This window comes from Notechis scutatus, chromosome Z, assembly GCF_049901735.1.
Source record: "Notechis scutatus isolate UNSWTSFEM ecotype Mainland chromosome Z, rNotScu1.2, whole genome shotgun sequence".
Taxonomy (NCBI): Eukaryota; Metazoa; Chordata; class Lepidosauria; order Squamata; family Elapidae; genus Notechis; species Notechis scutatus.
Window position 1 is genome coordinate 19,135,397 of NC_142025.1, and position 18,746 is coordinate 19,154,142.

The 18,746-nt window shown below is 37.7% G+C and overlaps 1 protein-coding gene across 45 annotated transcripts in view; it reads right to left on the reverse strand.

Annotated features, from left to right (window-relative positions):
* SVIL (supervillin) overlaps positions 1-18,746 on the reverse strand; it is a 175,580-nt gene that overhangs the window by 116,353 nt on the left and 40,481 nt on the right. For 19 of the 45 annotated variants that reach the window (XM_087945129.1, XM_087945126.1, XM_087945124.1 and 16 more), the window contains exon 2: positions 9,464-9,541. The exons of 2 other annotated variants lie outside the window; for them this stretch is intronic. Coding sequence is in view for 19 of the 43 variants with exons in the window: in XM_026672199.2 (XP_026527984.1) it covers positions 6,199-6,220 (22 nt within the window). In the remaining 24 variants the exon portion in view is untranslated. Of the gene's footprint in view, positions 1-3,702; positions 4,185-6,198; positions 6,365-9,463; positions 9,542-18,746 lie in introns of those variants that run through there. 24 more of the 45 variants (XM_026672199.2, XM_087945111.1, XM_026672197.2 and 21 more) reach the window with 7 other exon arrangements.

The window sequence follows — 18,746 nt, forward strand, 5'->3', positions numbered from 1 at the left end:
TTATGGGTCCTGGCACGCATGCGCACGTGCACACTTTTGGCACGCAAAGACATAAAGGTTCGCCATCACTGTTCTAGGAACTCTCCCTTCTTATTGTTGGCCCACTAGGTAGACCAGACCACGAAATCAACTCCACAAAAAACTTTTATTGAAATTGGTTATAAAAACAGAACCTTGAAACTGTGGTTTGCTGTTCTTTTTCTTTATTCTTATAGTTCAGAGGTGTCTACCTGATTCATTTCCAAACATGATCTTGATGTTCTAGAGTCTAGACTGTTTTCCTCCTTGTTGCTTTGCCAATGGAACTTCCATATCTAGGTCATTTTCCTTATGCTCTATACTTCCTCACAACAACAATTCTGCAGACAGGTTTTGCTAAGAGAGTGAACTTGCAAAACATCACCAATTAAGGTATTGATTTAGGACTAGGAAGACCTGGAGATCTAAACCTGGGTCTGGCCAGTGTGAAGGCAACATGTTAACTACATATAGCACACAGGTTCTGGCATGTGCCACCATAGTGACCAATTTGTAATCTTGAAGTTTGCATGTGCATATTTTTAAGGCAGCAGGGATTCCTTTGTCAGTGTGAAACTGATAGAGGATACAAGGCACTGAGTTATTAGACAGTGACAGAACATGGCTTGAGATATTTCTGCTCACTTGAACGTCAGGAAGAGCTTATTCTTACCGCCTATGCCACATTCTGAGCAGCGTCTACCTGTAGCGTTCTGCTAGGATTATCACTTCAAATCAGTCATTCAGTCTCTGCTCCACTCAAATGTGAAATTTGAAGGACTTGGCTGGGGGAAGACTAGGGGATCTGGAATCCACCACAATTCAAAACATCTGCACTTGACATAAGAATGGTTTGTATTTAGGAAACTCCAAATAAGCATTTGGCTACAAAGCCCAATTTTATGAGACAGCATGGTGTGCTGTTTGGGAGTGATGGGAGCTTTACTTCAACAAACATGAAAGGTGCTATGTTAGGAAAGGGCACCTAAGAAGAAAGCAGTATATCTTTTGTAGAAGCTGTCTTAGCTTTCTCCACTTAGACATATGTACAGACAACATATGAGTCTGTTGATGCCTTTAAGAATGTCTGGGCTCAAGATATAAATTTCTTCCATAGGAATCTTTCCATGCTTTCTGATCTTAAAAGCTCTTTGATTTAAGCTCTTTCCTCTGAGAATTTTTTTTTGATCTCCTTTTTTCTGCTATTTTTCTTAATAAGCTTTTTAACTCTGCCCAGCTTTGCTTTTGGTTCAGCTTAATTTCTTAGTCTTTATACATTAATTACATGTTTTTCATGTTGCGACTGTTAGCTGCTAGTGGGCTATGCAGGTAGTTCTCAACTTATAACTGTTCATTTAGTGATTGTCTTAAGTTACAATGGAATTGGAAAAAATGACTTATGACCATTGTTCGCATTTATGGCCCTTGCAGCCTCTCCATGGTTATGTGAACAAAGTTTGGGCATTTGGGAACTGGCGATGTATTTATTATGGACTGTTGCAGTTTCCCAGAGTTATGTGGCTCCCTTTTGAAACCTTCTGACAATCAAGTCAATGGGGAAGTAACAACTGTGTTACACATTTAACAACTGCACTGATTCACCTAACAACTGTGGAAAGAAAGGCCATAAAATGGAGCAAAACTCACTTAACAATTTATTTTACTTAGCACCATAAACTTTGGGCTCAGTTGTGGTTGTAAGTCGAAAACTATCTGTATCAGAATGTTAGCAGTAAGGGAAATATTAGGGGAGCTGGATGAGAGGAAAAGGAGAGACGGCTGTATTCAGTCAGTTTCTATAAAAAAATCATTAGTATAATGTGTTGCCAATTGAAACATAAGAGCAATCTTGGATAAAGAAGAGATAAAAAAAACTTTTAGCCATAATTAGCTTACAATCAGAGTCATTTCAAAGTAAAATCTAGATATCTTTTGCCTCGTTTATGGACAGCAGCATGGAAGCCCCTTAGAGCAATGTCTATACCTGATTAGCCACAATATGAACAAGGCCAGATGGAGAGGATTGAGCAGGCTATGTACCTGGGACTCAGAAGATATTAAGGGCTCTGTTACTTGGCTTTACTATTAGTTGATTGTTTATCATTGCAACTATGTGCATTTGTTTTTATTCTTCCAATGTTTTCAATTGTTTTATCATTTTAGAATTGTAAGCCACCCAGAGTCACTTGGCTGAGTTGGGAAACTATAGAAATTGAATAAATAGAATAAATAATAAATTAATTAACCATGGTGGTTGGTACTGGCTCTACAGCATCCCTTTAAACTGCACTGAAGTGGCTATCATTTTGCATGCATGCAAAAGACAGTCAACTATTGGAATTATTAAGGAATGTATAGAAAAGCCCATCTTTACATACAATCCTACAAAGAGGTATGTATGATATTAATGGAAGAAAACAAATGTATGTGAATACAATAGTGTCTCTCTCAATGTTCTCATCTTCAAAATATTGGCTTTTAGGGAATTCTGTTTTTTTTAGTTTACCACTATAGCTACTTTTCTGGTAAGTGTGCTTTACAAAGGACTGGTTTCATTTTCCACTTAGCTAATAGGTTTACCGATCATGCTAATATATTTAGTATGTCAAATGTCTCATCGTTCCACGCCTCTAAAGCAGATCTACAAGACAGAACACATCTTTTTTAAAATCATAGCATAGAGACATAAACAGAGGGAGATGTGCTACAATACCCTATCTAGGAGATCTAGTCTGTTGGTGTTTGAATAAAAATTGAACTTAGGGCACCTTGGAGCACAGTTTACTTTTAGTCACCACATTAAGTTAGGATATCATGCAGTATTTATATGAATATATGTGAATGCTGCCAGTCTTGTACTAAGAAATGAATGACCCGGTTATAAAACAGGCCAGAATATTAAAGGCTATGTTCCATAATAAATGCTGTTGTTCCTTGCTTTTTTTTTTTTTTTACTTTATTCATTTCCTTTCCTAGAAATGCCAAATGAGGGAGAACAAATGGCTGATTGTCACTGCCAATTGCTCTAAACTATTTAATTTGGGCTTAACATGTTACGTGTGCATAGTATCATGATTTTGGATTTATGTTATATAAGCCAGCCAATTATTCAGTAATTCATTATTCAGAAATTGTGACTCAATGAACCCAACCAACTATGGTTCATTCACCAAACCATGGTTAAACATAATATAATTTAGCATACTGTGCTAAACCAGATTATGTCGACTCAGAAATCACAAAAGAGTTCAGCATAACAAATTTAAATTTAATGAGAATAAAAAGTGTGCTGCTAACAGTTCAGAAGGAATAGTTCTTATTCATCTTATATAGATGTTAATAAAAGCCATGCAAATTTTTCACTATAAATACTAACCCCCCATGCTATATTTAATCTGGTGTATCTCATTGGTATTTAAAGGCCAACACATTTATCATTAATTGCAACACACTTCACACAAAAAAAGGCATTGGGAAAACATTCCATCCATAACGAAATTTATCCAATACGCAAAAAAAGAAGAAAATGGAATGAAAACATTTTGAATGACTGACATGCACAAACTTGGGACAAAAAAAAAAATCTTCATTCGCATAACAAGCTGACAAACCTCAAACATTCTCAAACAACTGGCTTTGAACACTTTTGCTATCAAACATTTCAAGAAAATAGAAATTACTTACTTCAAGTCTTGTTGGCTTGCTTTTTTTATAACCCTAGCTTATTTTTCTTAATTATAGAAAAAAATCTTTCACAAAGGAAATAAACCCCACTATTCTAAAACATTTAAATCCAGTGAACTAAGTTAGACTTCAGAAGAGACTGCAGCATCAACAAAAATGATCTCAAATCAAATATTTAAGTCTAAGTGACACATCATGTAAGAAGTTACTAGTGATATAGGCTCTGAAAGTATATCGGTGACTGGTCAAGAAGATTCAGTGCCAGATGAATTTAGAAAGGTGCTTTCCGATAGTGTGTGCGCACCAAATAGAGTTCATGTGCAAAAGTTATATTCCAGGAACTAAAAGTCTGGGCCAAAACATTAATGCAAAAACCTTCCTTTCAAATGTTGTCCAGCATCTGAAACTCTCAATAGAACAATTCTCTGGTTTAGCATTTCTATCCATCATTGGAATTCCTTCACAGACAACTATAGGCTCCCAAACCTTAGCCAAATGCAGGGTGGTAGCTTCACACAGGACCAACCTTTTAAGGGCTGAACACTGGAGCTTTGATACCAGCTAATCTACCATAAATAGCTCTTGAAATGCAGAAGGATCAGGTCAGCTGTTATAACAGTCCTAGTCTCCAGCAAGTTCAAATCCTATTCCTCTGTCAAAATTTGCAATCTTAGTCTTTATTTCAAATGTGGGTGCACTTCCCCACTCTCCAAACAAAAAGTGAGGTGGGTGGGATAAATATCCTAATAAACAAAAATGGGGAGAGTCAATTGCAGGAAAGAGATTAACAAGAGGAAAATGCCTCTCGGAAAGAAAAAGATGCATATCTGGTCTACATCATTTCAGTAAGCAGTTTAATACTTTTGGATCAGAGTGATGTCTACTAAGTCACTTCTTCATCAGATTAATAGAAAATGGCTAATTCTTCCCCCTTCCTCTAGAATGCAGGGCGAAAAGATTCACTGTGTTGCATAGAGCACCCCACAGTTTAAGAAGCAGCTTAGTCACTAAAATCATTATTGGTAAGGGAAAAAAATAACCAGACAGCAGAATAGGAAAGAAAACTCCTTTGATTAATTCAGAGATACCCATGCCAAATTAAAATACATATACATCTTAAGGGACACTTGTTATCCTTTGCAGTAAAACGTTTAAGGAATACTGATGTTTCAAAAAGCATACAGTAATTCTATGTTTCTACAGGATAAATCAGTTCAAGTCAGGGAATTTAATTTATTCAACCTTCACAGAAATAACAACAATTATACTAGTACTGTTTTCTTGTATTTATTAATACAATTTGTAGAGGTAAAGGTAACTAGGTACAAGATGGATCACCAGCAATTAATAGCTTCTTGGGAAGATTATTAGGAACTACAACTTCATTATTTATAATTATTAATTTGTTAAACTTAATAATATTATTATCATTTATACAGGAACTCATTAAGCATCCCATTTTCCCCCACAACAATCTTGTCAGGTAGGATGGGCCAAGAGTGACAAGCGCAAAGTGAATGTTGAAGAGGCTACTAAAAGTCATTCCTATTCCCTTTCTTACCATAACTTCCAGGTTCCTTGAAGACAATGACATAACATTAACAGAATAATCTTTAAATGTATTATTTAAAACTAAGTGTTACTTAAAACCGAGCTCAGAGAGACATTCTTCCAAGCAACTGTGCTTAGAATTGCAACCTTACCCACCATTATCCTACTGAACATTATGCACTTATTTTTAAGTAACTCCGTAAAACTGAGTGCTAGAACAATAGCCATGTAAGCAAATGTAAGGAAAACAAAACAAGTATATTAGAACCAAGGAGTTTAATTAGGTCTAAGTGCCATCTTCAGAAGAATCCCTCCTAAAGCAAGCATAAAATTATGCCTTTGTTCACAGCCATCCAGCAAATGTGAATTCTTCGTGACCATTTAACCAGAGCAACATTTACTCACAACACACCCTCTGCATAGTTTTGAAGAAGTCATTTGAAATGTTTCTAGTAACCCAAGTTGCTATTACAAATAACCCAAGTTGCTATCCCCTTCATTTATTTGTTTTTTTAAAAGTATGCGGGGTTAAATTTTAAAAAAAGTTTTCATAGCCACCCAATAACCTGTATCATGGGGTTTGCAACATCCACCAGACTTCACAGCGTGCTGTTAAAATTTCCCTTATGCCACACGCTGCTTCTTTGGAATTTCTCAATGCTTAGCACAGATGACTCTCTGTGAAATAAATCAGAGCCCACGGCTTGATCTGAGAGATTGCTCCTGCCTGCCTGCCAATACCTCCCATCTCACTTCTAGCTCCATTAAAAATGGCATATTGCAGGGATGAAGGTCCCCCACAAGGATTTCACATGACATGCTCCACAGATACTCTTTAAGCCAATCACACACTAATTAGGGTGTAGGCACGGATTTTCTTAAGAGAGCAATTGTAATGAGCACATTTGCTTCCTTCCCCCCCCCTCCGCCCGGTAAAAATCTTACCCGTTTCCATTGTTAAGATCATAATTCCACTTCTTTCTCTCTCTCTCTTTCTCTCTCTTTCACCCTCTCACTTTCAGGGTCAAGCTTTACTTATCCAGGGCATGTGAGCGATTCAGAGACACAGCTTCGCTTTGTTTGAGCTTATATCTTCTGCCTCACTCTCCCCTCCTCCCTTTGGTGTGAGGAGGGTGGAGGAGAGAAAGGAGGAAAACACTGCCTGTACCCTCGCGGCCAGGCCATCTCGATTGGCTCATTCACAAACAATTCTAATAAGCACATTCATGTTTCCCCGAGAGCTTGAAATGATCCAGAGAGGCATTTTTGGACTGCCTTGTTCGCAACTTGTGGAGCTAGAAGTTAAAGCGCATAGCCAACAATTGTCTTTCAAGCAGCTTCTCTCCAGAAGGGTTAACCACTGACTGAACACAAAACCTTGTACTTCGCCAACACTACCTAGACAATATATACAGAGCTGCCACCCCATTCAGGAGAATGCCGTCATCTCTTTCAGGAGAGGGTTTAATATTGTAAACTTGCGCAGGAAGCTTTAAAATGGTACCTACGGGCATCATAGACAGTGCCTAATTTGAGATTGGACTTAGGCCCAGAACCAGCTTTCTTTGTCAAGACTTGGCTTTGGCACACAACCTATAACCAATGTTTCCTCAAGAATGTCTGGCAGAGGAGATTTTGCTGTGAGTACTTTATCTGTTTACAGAGGTTGTGATGAGGCAAAAGGGATGTGGTTGATATGATTTTCCATCTTTCAGGATTTGGGGGAAGAGATGGGTGCCATTTTTCTGCCTTGTATGTGGGAAACTTAGCAGACAACATCCCCTGGATGACCTTTGAAATGTTAATCATCAGACCTGCTTACTATTTGAATAAGAGACCACCGAGAAACAAAAAGCTGCATACTAAAGCTGGAAGAGAGAAAAAAAAATCCAGAAAACAACTACCAACTTCTTCTTCATTGTTGCCAAGAATACATGAACCAGTTGACTTGTTTTTTTACTTTTTAAGTTTCTTAGTTTTTACCATGTCAGTCATGGTAAGAATTAAGATGCTATGTCATTTTCAGCAGTTGTTCTGTAGAAATTTGGGGAAGGGAGAAACGCAAGGGATGGGAAGTCCAAGGCTGAGAAATAAAGAACATTCCATGGCTCTTACTAGGTTCTGAAGGTGATCCTTTTTGGAAAACAGGTTGATTCTCATACACAAACAAGACTACCGACACACATTTTAGGATATTCTAAAAGCCTAACATACAGTACACAACTTTTTACAGTTGTGTGGAAAAAGTATATCCCGTTTAAATTTTTGACTGATCCAATACATATATTAATTTATTTACTTATTTCATTCAAAAATTTATTTATTTACCACCTTTATTATTTTATAAAATAAATCAAGGTGGCAAATACAGATAGCCCTCAAGTTATGACCACAACTAAGCCCAAAATTTATGTTGATAAGTGAAACATTTGTTAAGTGAGTTTGCCGCATTTTACAACTTTTCTTGCCACGCATGTTAAGTGAATCATTGCATTTGTTTTATAACATGGTTGTTAAGCGAATCTGGCTTCCCCGTTGATTTTGCTCGTCAGAAGGTTGCAAAAGCTGATCACATGACCCTGGGACTGTGTAACCGTCATAAATGTGTCAGTTGCCAATCACCTGAATTTTGATCATGTGACTGTGGGGTTGCTGCCACAGCTGTAAGTGTGAACAAGTCCCTTTTTTCAGCGCTTTTGTAACTTTGAACTGTCACTAAATGAACTGTTGTAAGTTGAGGACTATCTGTACACATAATACTCCTTCTCCTCCTATTTCTCCACAGCAACATGTAAGAAGAGTTGGGCTGAGAGAGAACCATTTTATTTTATTTTTTATGCCTCCAATAACTTGCAATAGTTACTGCTATCAGTATTATGAGTAGAAACAACAACAGCAATAATATTAATGGTCATTATGAACAGAATTATTAGTTTTTAATGAGTAACATATATTTTTTTGTCCAGATGGGAAACAGGTCCATAAAAGATAGCTTTGACATGAAAACTAAGTCTTCTTAGGTGGAATACTCTTAAACTAATTATAGGTCTTCTCCAAGTTTTCCATTTTCTTACAACTTCAGAATTTTTCCGATATCAATGTTACAGCTTTATCTGTATTTATTGAATGCAATTTGAAAGTATTTGGGAACAATCTATATAACAATGCAAGGCCAAATTGAGCATACAGCAAATACATACTGTTATGCTGAGACATTGTAATTATTACTATATGTAGCTACCCTAACATTACAGCAAATTTGTAGGAAATACTTCCATTGCTTCTCATTGTGAAATATGCTATACTGATAAAGAAAAATAGAAGCGCACCCTATTTTATGTTTCAGATTCCTTGCCTGAAAGCCAGAACTCATTCTTTAGTAGCCTGTCTAATACTATAGGGTAAAACTCTGTATAGTCCTTTCCATATTACTGTATTCATTAGTGAAGCTCCACTAATAAATTCAATAATTAGCAGTGAAAATATCCAGTCTATTGAGAAGAAAGTAGGACAAGGCTATCAAATTCACAATCCGTGGGCCAGATGTAGTGAAGGGGGAAAAAGTTGCAATATGTCATGTGACACGTGAGTTTGAAGTAGGACAAAACCTTGCATTATGTGATCAATACAGGTAGTATTCGGCTTAGAACTGTAATGAAGCCTGTCCATCATGGACATAAGGCATGAAGGTACTAAAATGATTTTGGCAGCAGTCGCTAAGTGAACCACTGCACTTGTTAAGTGAATGCTGTGGTCATTAAGCAAACCGATGGTTTAGCATGGGTATCTGGTTTCCCCAAAAAACTGGAATTTAGATTTTCAACAAAATCAATGTAAACTGTGGTCATGTGACTGCGGGACAGACACCCAAAATGAGGTCATATTGCCAAGCCACCCAAACTTCGGCCACATGACTGTGGGAGGGCATGTGAACTTCATATCTGGGACATAAATAGCCTCCAAATATATCCATTGTAACTTTGAATAGTCACTGTGACCAGTTGTAAGTCAAGGACTACCTGTACTCCATGGTCATAGTTATTATATGACCTATAGGTCAATTTTTATATCTGTCTGTTTGGTTCAAGAACTGAATTAATAAAGCAATCAATCTTCCTTCCTGATGTATTCAAGAGGTAAGGCTATAGACAAAATAGCCTTACCTCTTGAGGTCTGTTGCTTCTAAAAGCCACCTTTGTTAAGAACTCACCTTAATAGTTGACTGCCCAGAGCACAGCTGATCAACACCGACTCTCTGGAGAATTTTTCTGTCAGAAACTACTTTTCCCTAGAGGAAATAAAAAGGATATGATCATTAAAGGGACCATCAAGTCAAATGAAATAATTATTGCCTGTTTGAACTTAAGGGGTGCCTAATGCAAAGCTTTGTTAATGTCCCATCATACAATGGAGCCACTTGTGATCACAGTAAGGCAGGGGTGTCAATGCGTGCAGGCCAAATCCGGCCTGTGGGGTGCTTTAAATCTGGATCACAGGGCTGACCTGGAAATAGCAAAGGATCGGTTGCGGTTCTCTGCTAGCAAAAATGTGGCACAGGATGGATGCCTCCTTCAAGCACCATGATAGCCAAAATGGGCCATCCTGCAACCAATTTTGGCCAGCAAAGTGCTGCAGAAAAGCGCCCAAGCTGAAAACCGGGTGCGTGGGGGCTGTGCGTACCCCCACCATGCTCCATTTTGGCCAGCATAGTGCGCTGAAGGAGGCGTCCATCCTGTCTTATCTCCCCTGGCCAGTCCGCAGAGGAGAACTACAATGCTGATCTGGCTCTCTAAAAAATCCAGTTTGACACCCCTGACAATCAGGAGTAGATTTAACAAATGTTAGGAAAACATTTTAAGAGACAATTTAAGCACCTTACGACATCATCTGAAATTTTATGAATGTAAAGAACAATGCATGATGTTGAAGTCCTCAACAGATAGGGTTAAAGGTGATGAAAGATAGTTAATCTGAAAGATTAACAGTATGATGCTGAGAGAACATGAGATCATGCTAATAAAAGCAACATGAATATATAACCAAACCTTTCTGAATTCTGAACTAAGATTGTAGAGCTCAAACAGAGAAGATGACTCCAGATAAGATCAATGTGCACAGATTCTGATATCAGAGATCAGCAGTCGCCAACCAGTGGGCCACTGGTGGGCCACAAGAAAATTTTGGTGGGCTGCAGAGAAATCTCACCCCCACAGCACCCCCCAAAGCAATTAATCCAGGCTGCGCAGAAACATAAGGCTGCACCTCCCACATGGCCCGCGGGAACCCTCCCCGCCCACTCACTCCTTACTCAGCAAACTTGCCTGCTAAATTGCTATTTTTCCTTTTTCCGACCATCAGCTGTTCTGCTGTGCTGGGAAATTTAGATTAGCTAGGAAGCAGGAAATGGTTGGATTTCTTGCTTTCTAGCTAGTCTTTAGATCTTCGGCTCTGCTTTTAAGCACAGTCGAACCTCCCTTAGGACTGAAGGTTCTATTATTCAGTGCAGGCTCACGGCAAGCAAATGTTATGTGACAGACACAGGTAGCTGATGGCAGACAGATAGGTCACTGAATGATTCTGTGAGCAATTCAATCTGCCTGCCTGCTTTGCCTGATTTTGAGTAAAAGTTGCTCTTTTTTTAATTAAAAAAAATCAATATTTACATACATGGTGTGTTGTGAGTTAATTTTGTGAGTTTGCTTGCTAGCAAATTTTGTGTGACAGACTGAGCTAGTCAATGGCAGATAGATAGATCTCTGAATGAATCTGCCTGCCTGCTTTGCCTGATTTTGGGTAAAAGTTGCTCTTTTTTAAAATAAAGAATTCAATATTTACATACATGGTGTGTTGTGAGTTAATTTTGTGAGTTTGCTTGCTAGCAAATTTTATGAGCTTGCTTGCAAGCAAATTTTGTGTGACAGACTGAGCTAATCAATGGCAGATAGATAGATCTCTGAATGAATCTGTGATTCTGTAAGCAACTCAATCTGCCTGCCTGCTTTGCCTGATTTTTGGGTAAAAGGTACTCTTTTTTTAACAAAAGTTCAATATTTATATAAATATTTATAATATTTACATACAAGCCATGCCCAGCCAATCACATGACCACCAAGCCACACCCACAAATTAGGCCACATCATAGATCATAATATTTGGCAAATACGTTGAAACAATGGCCTCACAAATGATATTCTTAACTTGAAGTTGTACTCTGTTTTTTTTTTTATTTTACTTATAACAGAATAACCGAGTTGGAAGAGACCTTGGAGATCTTCCAGTTCAACTCCTGCTCAAGCTATACCATGTCAGACAAATGGTTGTTCAATCTCTTCTTAAAAACCTCCAGTGTTGGATCACTGGAAGCAAGTCATTTTTCTGATTAATTGTTCTGTCAATAAATTTCTCCTTAGTTCTAGATTGGTTCTGTCCTTGATTAGTTTTCATCCACTGCTTCTTGTTCTGCCTTCTGATGCTTTGGAGAATAGATTGACTCCCCTTCCTCTCTGTGACAGCCTCTTAGATATTGGAAAATTAGTATATTAGATATTGAGTACTGTTTAGATATTGGAACATTATCTATAATATTGGAATATTATCAGCAAAGAACATCTTACAAGGCCTTCTTCCAAGAGAGAGACTGAAGAAAAATATTAAAAATGAAATTTAAAAATTTACAAAAGAAAAGCAACAGCTTTCTTTGAGTGATTTGACTCAATAAATCTGTATTGAAACTCCCTCTGAATAAGTTCCTCTCATTATACACTGACCTCTAGTGTGCTAAGAAAGTATCACTATCCTTGCTCAAAATCTTTGAAAATATTTGGGAAAAAATAATTTAAAACTTAGTTCCATTATTTATTTATTTTATTTATTTGTTGTTTATTTTTTACTTTTTATTTTAAAAAATTATTTTATATTTTACAATAATTCCATTTCATTTTAACTGTGTCAACTGGGTACATATATCTTATGCTTACAATTATAATTAATACTTTTCTTGCCAATATAACAATAATCACATTTTCTTATAGCTATTCTTTAATATATCTATTATTTTTTAACAATCTTATTGCTCTATATATTCATCTAGTTCATTTTAATTTGCTTTATTTTCCAACCATATAATATTCCGTTTCTTCTTTTTCTTTCATCTCTGAACATTCAAATATTTTTTCAATTACTTTTCCCTCTATTGGTATCTTATCACTTTTCCAATTCTGAGCAAATACAATTCTGCCTGCTGTTAATACATGTATAATTAAATATGTTTTTTCTTTACTGTAACCTTCAGGTACCATTCCTAATAAAAATATTTCAGGTTTCAAATCTATGTGTTGTTTTATCATTTTTATCAACCATGTGTGTAATTTTGTCCATATCTTTTAGCTTCTATACAAGACCACGATATATGGTAATATGTTCTACGTGTATGGTGGCACTTCCAGCATTTAGCTGATTTGTCTTTGAACATCTTAACTAATGTTGTGTTTATACAATTGTTATCCCATATTTATTACTTTATAATTAACTCAAGGCAGTGAACATATATAACACCTATTTTCCCTACAACAACAACCTATCCCTATGAGATAGGTTGGGCTGAGAGGGAAGGACTGGCCCAAGGTCACCAGGTAAGTACTTTGCTGAAGAACACTGCTATATTAACAGCAAATAATCTCTTACAAGGCCTTCTTCCAAGAGAGATACTGAAGAAAAATATGAAAAATGAATTTTAAAAATCTACAAGACAAAAGTAACAGCTTTGATACACCTAAACCAATATTTCTACTATTCCAGTCCAACATCTTCACAGCTACACCTCACAAAAGATAACTTTCATTTCAAAAACCCCACACACACTTTTTTTGGTTCCTGCACAGAATTAAGACTGCATGTATGTTTTGGTATACTCAGAAATAAAAGAACCTAGATTTATGGATGACAGTAGGCCAATGATTTGTATAAAATGAAATACTTAGGCATGTAAACAAAAATACACAAAATGTTGCATGCACAGAGCAGCCAGTCAGGGATGGATTGCCTCTCCCCCTATCAAAAATTGCAGGTTTTGTCCTGACAAGCACTTGCAGCATTTGGGCTGGGTGTCACTTGAATACAGACTGCAGATGTTCTTCCATGGATGCCATGGTGAGGACTGCAGAAAAAACAATGTTATGGACAGTGAAATGTTAGAACAGCAAAGAAGAGATGAATTAAAGGAAGACATTGAAAAGCTGAAGAAAGAGGCAGGTTGGATGCACCATGCTTGAATTCAAACATGGTGGTGGCAGGGAAGGGAATTATGGGATAGGTCACCTTAGAATACTGGCACTATTAGATTTAGGTCACTTACGGGGAACATAGAGTTTCCAAATTAATGATGTGTTCAACTGAAAGAGGTATGGGTGAATCGCTCCAGCCTTTCAAATATACAATGTCATATCTGTATATTCTTAAGTGGGATAAGAAGAAAAAATAACTACATAACAGAAAGCTGCAGCTAGACCAACCTGTGTATGCCTTATTGATAAAATTACAGAAAACATTCATTTTTATTTGGAAAGCAAATGGAGGAGAATGAAGAATAAAGCTAAAGCATACATGATAAAGTTTACCTTCTTCCAGATTTTATTTTTAAGTATTCAGGCCACTCTACAATTCTGGCATTTATCGGTGGTCTCCCCACCCAACACCCAGAGCTAATCATATTTATCTTTTCTGAGATCAGCCAAGACTGGCTAAGTGCTCCATCATCTGTTGCAACATAAATTACATAGGGATGAGAAAATACAGAACAAAAATCCACATGCCCTACTTAAGAGATGGTAACCCTGTGGAAGAAATATTGCTTGTTCGCCCAACCAAAGTAACTGACAATAAGTCACATTCACTTTTGTACCTATCCAATACTTAACCTTCACACATAAGGAGAAATCATTATCAATACATCTATCCTCCATTCTCAATCTCCCAACTTCACTTGCAACTTTACTCTCTCTCTCTCTGATCTGTAATCCTATCTCAGAAAATGTTTCTTTCCAAATTCTATAAAAACCAGGAAATGCATATTTTGTTTCTGTTTGGCTAACGAAATGCTTTCAACAGCAGAAGATATATCTGTAAAATATTTTACAATCAAACTATTAAAATTAAATGTATTTTTCAATAAACTATTTACTAAGCTGTATTACAATTATTCTTCTCATCCTTCCTATTACCTATCTCCTTTTCTATTTATAACTTTATTGCTTGTATCTCTATGATTTATATTATTTTATTTAGTTTTCTAGTATGGTTTATGTTGATTGCTTCTTTAGTATCCTATGACTATCATTAAGTGTTGTATTTTATGATTTATGATGAATTTATTTATGATTATGATCATGATTTATCACTTATATCTTTTATGTACGCTGAGAACTTATGCAAATTCCTTGTGTGTCCAATCACACTTGGCCAATAAAGAATTCCATTCCATTCCATTCCATTCTAAAGGTTAAGAAACATCTTGCTTGAACCAGGCTAGCTCAGAGAGCAAACAAACAGCTTGAAAAGCTTCACTACAGATGCTATTGACTGCTCTATCAGCCGTATTAATTAAAAATGGCAAAGTAAAAGGTGATGGGGTCACCTGTTTCGAGCAACAGCAGGCTTTCCAAGCAAAGCACCAGATGCCAACTGTCTATTCTTGCTTAATATCACAAGCAAAATAGTTATCTGCCAGCCACATGGAAATCTTTAAACATAACCATCTGGCCATAACTTGAGCATTGATCTATTTCACATTACTGCAATGATTTACTTCAGTTTAAACTTCAAAGAGAATTTTAAAATATAACTGGGGAAACATAAACAAACCTAACTAGATGCAGAATTGGTCCACTAGGACAGAATTGCTATAAATTATGGCGTATGTTTATAAAATAGTATGTTGGACATACTCACCTTTTGCTCTTACGTAGTTTTGTATGCTGACAAAGATTGGCAAAACAAGCCAAAAAAAATAAATCATAAGTACTACCTTATTTGCTTTTACCGGTAGTTCTCATTTAAGGGCTGGTCATTTAGTGGCCAAAGTTACAAAAGGCCTCCCGGTTACTTCTGACCTGGTTCTAATGGCCACACTCCCTTCTGCAGTCATGTGATCATATTTTGGGCATTTGGCAACCAGTTCACATTTGCAGCCATTTTCAACATCACATCGTCAATTGAATATGATTTTCCATGTTTGTTTCTGGTTTCTAGTGAAAAATGGTCATTGAAGAAAATTGGTTTGTTTAGTGATGATGCTCATTTAATGACTGAGGTTTGCTTAGCAACTGACACACATAAAAAAAGACATAAAATCAATCATGATCATGTGGTGAGCCACATAACAATGGCCACAACTTACAACCATAACTTCAATTATGGCCATAAGCCAAGATTAGGAGTAGGTTTTCTGACTTCTACTTGCCAAAGAAGCTGGAGTCTGTTCTTGGCTTATGATTTTCTGGTAAGGTTCAGAGTGTCAAGCCAGGGATACATGTATGACTATAAAGCTAAACCATCATAATAATTCTAAATTTGTGAAATCATTATGACAAAAAGACTAGGAGCACCAGCCTGCGCCAGTTCATTGCTTGTGAATAATAATTCACAGCACTGCACACTGACCTAATAATTTATTGAAAATTCTCCATCATCCTTGGCATTCTCTTGCAATTCCTTTTGATTGGTTCATCACTCACTATTATTTTTCAATTTTATACGAATTGATGAATGCCACTTTCTACAAGTCAAAACAATAGGTTAGAATCAAGTGATCAAGGAAGAACCTATTGTGGTCTTTGGACATGAATTTTGGCAGGAATGACAGATCTGATAATTACCAAAAAGTACCCACATCTCCAGTGAGCAATTATGAAGATGTGTCTATAAGAATTTTGAAATCCAGATAAAAGAACCTATGTGGGGACAGGAAACCACAATCACAAAAGATGCTTTGATAGTATTTCTTGTGCAATGACTGATTGCTGCTCCAAAGGAACAATGTAATGAGGCTTTGAAAGACCATTTCCTTCCTAAAAGTGATTGAAATACATTCCATTGAAATTGGTACAACTTACTTTAAAAATAAACACGATGTGTCCATGGAGTCACCAGGAGTCAAAGGAAATTCAGGGGAATTTTTTAATCAACCAGCTTTGTCCTGCTGCCTAATAATAATCTAGTGGAATAATTTTTTATTCCAGCTGCTTGCAAAACTGAACAACCTTCTAAAGGCTTACAGTACATTCTTTCAACTTTTGCTTAATACTTAGAGCTAAGAACAAGTTACAGATGTATTTTTTTAAAATCACAGAACTCTAAAAAAAACCACAAAGAAAATACAGTGGTTCTTCCATGTATGCTATTTCTTTTCCTATGATATGCTTCACTATTGCTTTATTCAGGGATGTCAAACTCATGGCCTGAAAGCTGGATGAGTATCGCGCTGTCCATGCCCACCCAAACATGTTTAGCAAAGAGAAAAAAGTCATTATACATCATGTGATGGCAATGTGATGTCACGAGTTTCATACCCATGCTTTACATGAACTCCATTTAAATTCTAATCTTATCTTAATGATAAAACTAACACCATAACAATGGTGTTAAGCCTTCCGTTATTAAAACAGAATTTCTCAACTGCTGCAACTTTAAGTTGTGTGGACTTCAACTCCCAGAATTCCCCAGACAGTAGAATTCTCACTGGAAACTAAAGGCCTATACTTTTAGAACTACAATGAATTAAGCAGCAACTTAATAAGGTACTGTAGAGCAGGGGTCCCCAACCACCGGGCCGCGGACTGGTACCGGGCCGTGGAGCACTCTTTACCGGGCCGCAAAGAAAATAAAATAAAAAAAATGGCACCTTTCTTCGCCTTCGTGAATGCTGCTGGGATCGGGGATCAAGGACACAAATGAAAGAAGGGAGGAGGAAGCAACCGAAGCCTGTCCTGCTCTCTGGCTCAGCTCTCTCAGTCGCTTTCTCGCTCCTCCACCAGCCCAGGAAGAAACTGCTTCAAAGAAGCCGGGGAGTGGCTTTTCCTGTCGCCGCAGCTTCCCGAGCGCCCGTTTCACCCCACCCGCCCGCCCGCTCGCTCGCGGTTCAATCCACAGTGCTCCGTTCTGCCTGCCTGCCTGTCTGGTTGTTTGGGAGCAGCTTCGGCTGAGAATAATAACTATTCGCCTTTTTATCAGCCAAAGCTGCTCCAAACGAAGAAGGCAGGCAGGCAGGCAGGTAGAACGGAGCACTGTGGGATTGAACCGCGAGCGGGCGGGCGGGCGGGTGGGGTGAAACGGGCGCCGGGAAGCTGTGGCGACAGGAAAAGCCACCCCACCCCCGGCTTCTTTGAAGCAGTTTCTTCCTGGGCTACTGGAGGAGCGATAGAGTGACTGAGAGAGGAACGAGGCAGACACCTGAGGGAGGGAGGAGGCAGACACCTGAGGGATGGGGCTGAGGGAGGCAGGGCCGAGGCGCTCCCTGAACTTGGTGGTTTGCTGGCAGACGTTTTATTACCCGACTAGGTAACAACATCAGATGTTACCTAGTCAGGTAATGAAACGTCTGCAAGCAAACTACCAAACTCGATTCTCTTCTCCCCCGGTCCTTGAAAAAATGTTTCTGCTTGAAACCGGTCCCTGGTACAAAAAAAAGGTTGGGGACCACTGCTGTAGAGGAAATGCTAGCATGATGGTTTCATAGGCAGAGAAATAGATTACCATTAAATAAAGGATGGATAATCTGTTATCTATACTCTTCTCACCTATGGAGCATATTTGGCACAGCTTTTCTGAGCCTGTCTGAAGTCTCTGCAAATTAAAGCAAAATATTTTTTCCTAATATATAGGAGGGCAAAATAAACTGCAAGCGTTATTGACTTTTTCCCCTTCATAAAGGCAAATCACAGGCAAAAATATCACCCTCTCCACTGATGTAAAACATTTACAAAAGTATTTTCTCAAATCAGAGGAGGCAAACTAGGTTCATAGAATGATTTAATGCAAAATTGTATCCTAAACAAAAATAGGCCTAATATAGTTTTTATTCTATGGTAGAAAACTTTGCTAACAAATTTCTTTAGCACAAAGCGTTGTATGCATCAATTAGACAAACCTTATCACTTTGTGGTACAAAACAGTATATGCAGCTAAAATATTACCTGGATAGTTAATGGAAGCCACCTAGTTTTATAAAAATAAGAGTTAACTCCAGATTAACTGCTAATGTTGGTTTAAAAGGTAACTGAAGACAGTTCAGTAAATTAAGCAGAATACTTTGAGGCAGATTGGGCATTGGTAGAAGTTACCGTGAACGCCCTTTCTATCTATGCTGCGAGAGAGCCCAGGATGGGTTGACTCCTTCCTATGACGTCATTTAGCTGAGTCTGTACTAAGATATAAAAGGCAGCCCCCGGGAGAGACCCCAGCTTTGGCGAAGATACTTGACAGACTGAAAGGTGTCTCTG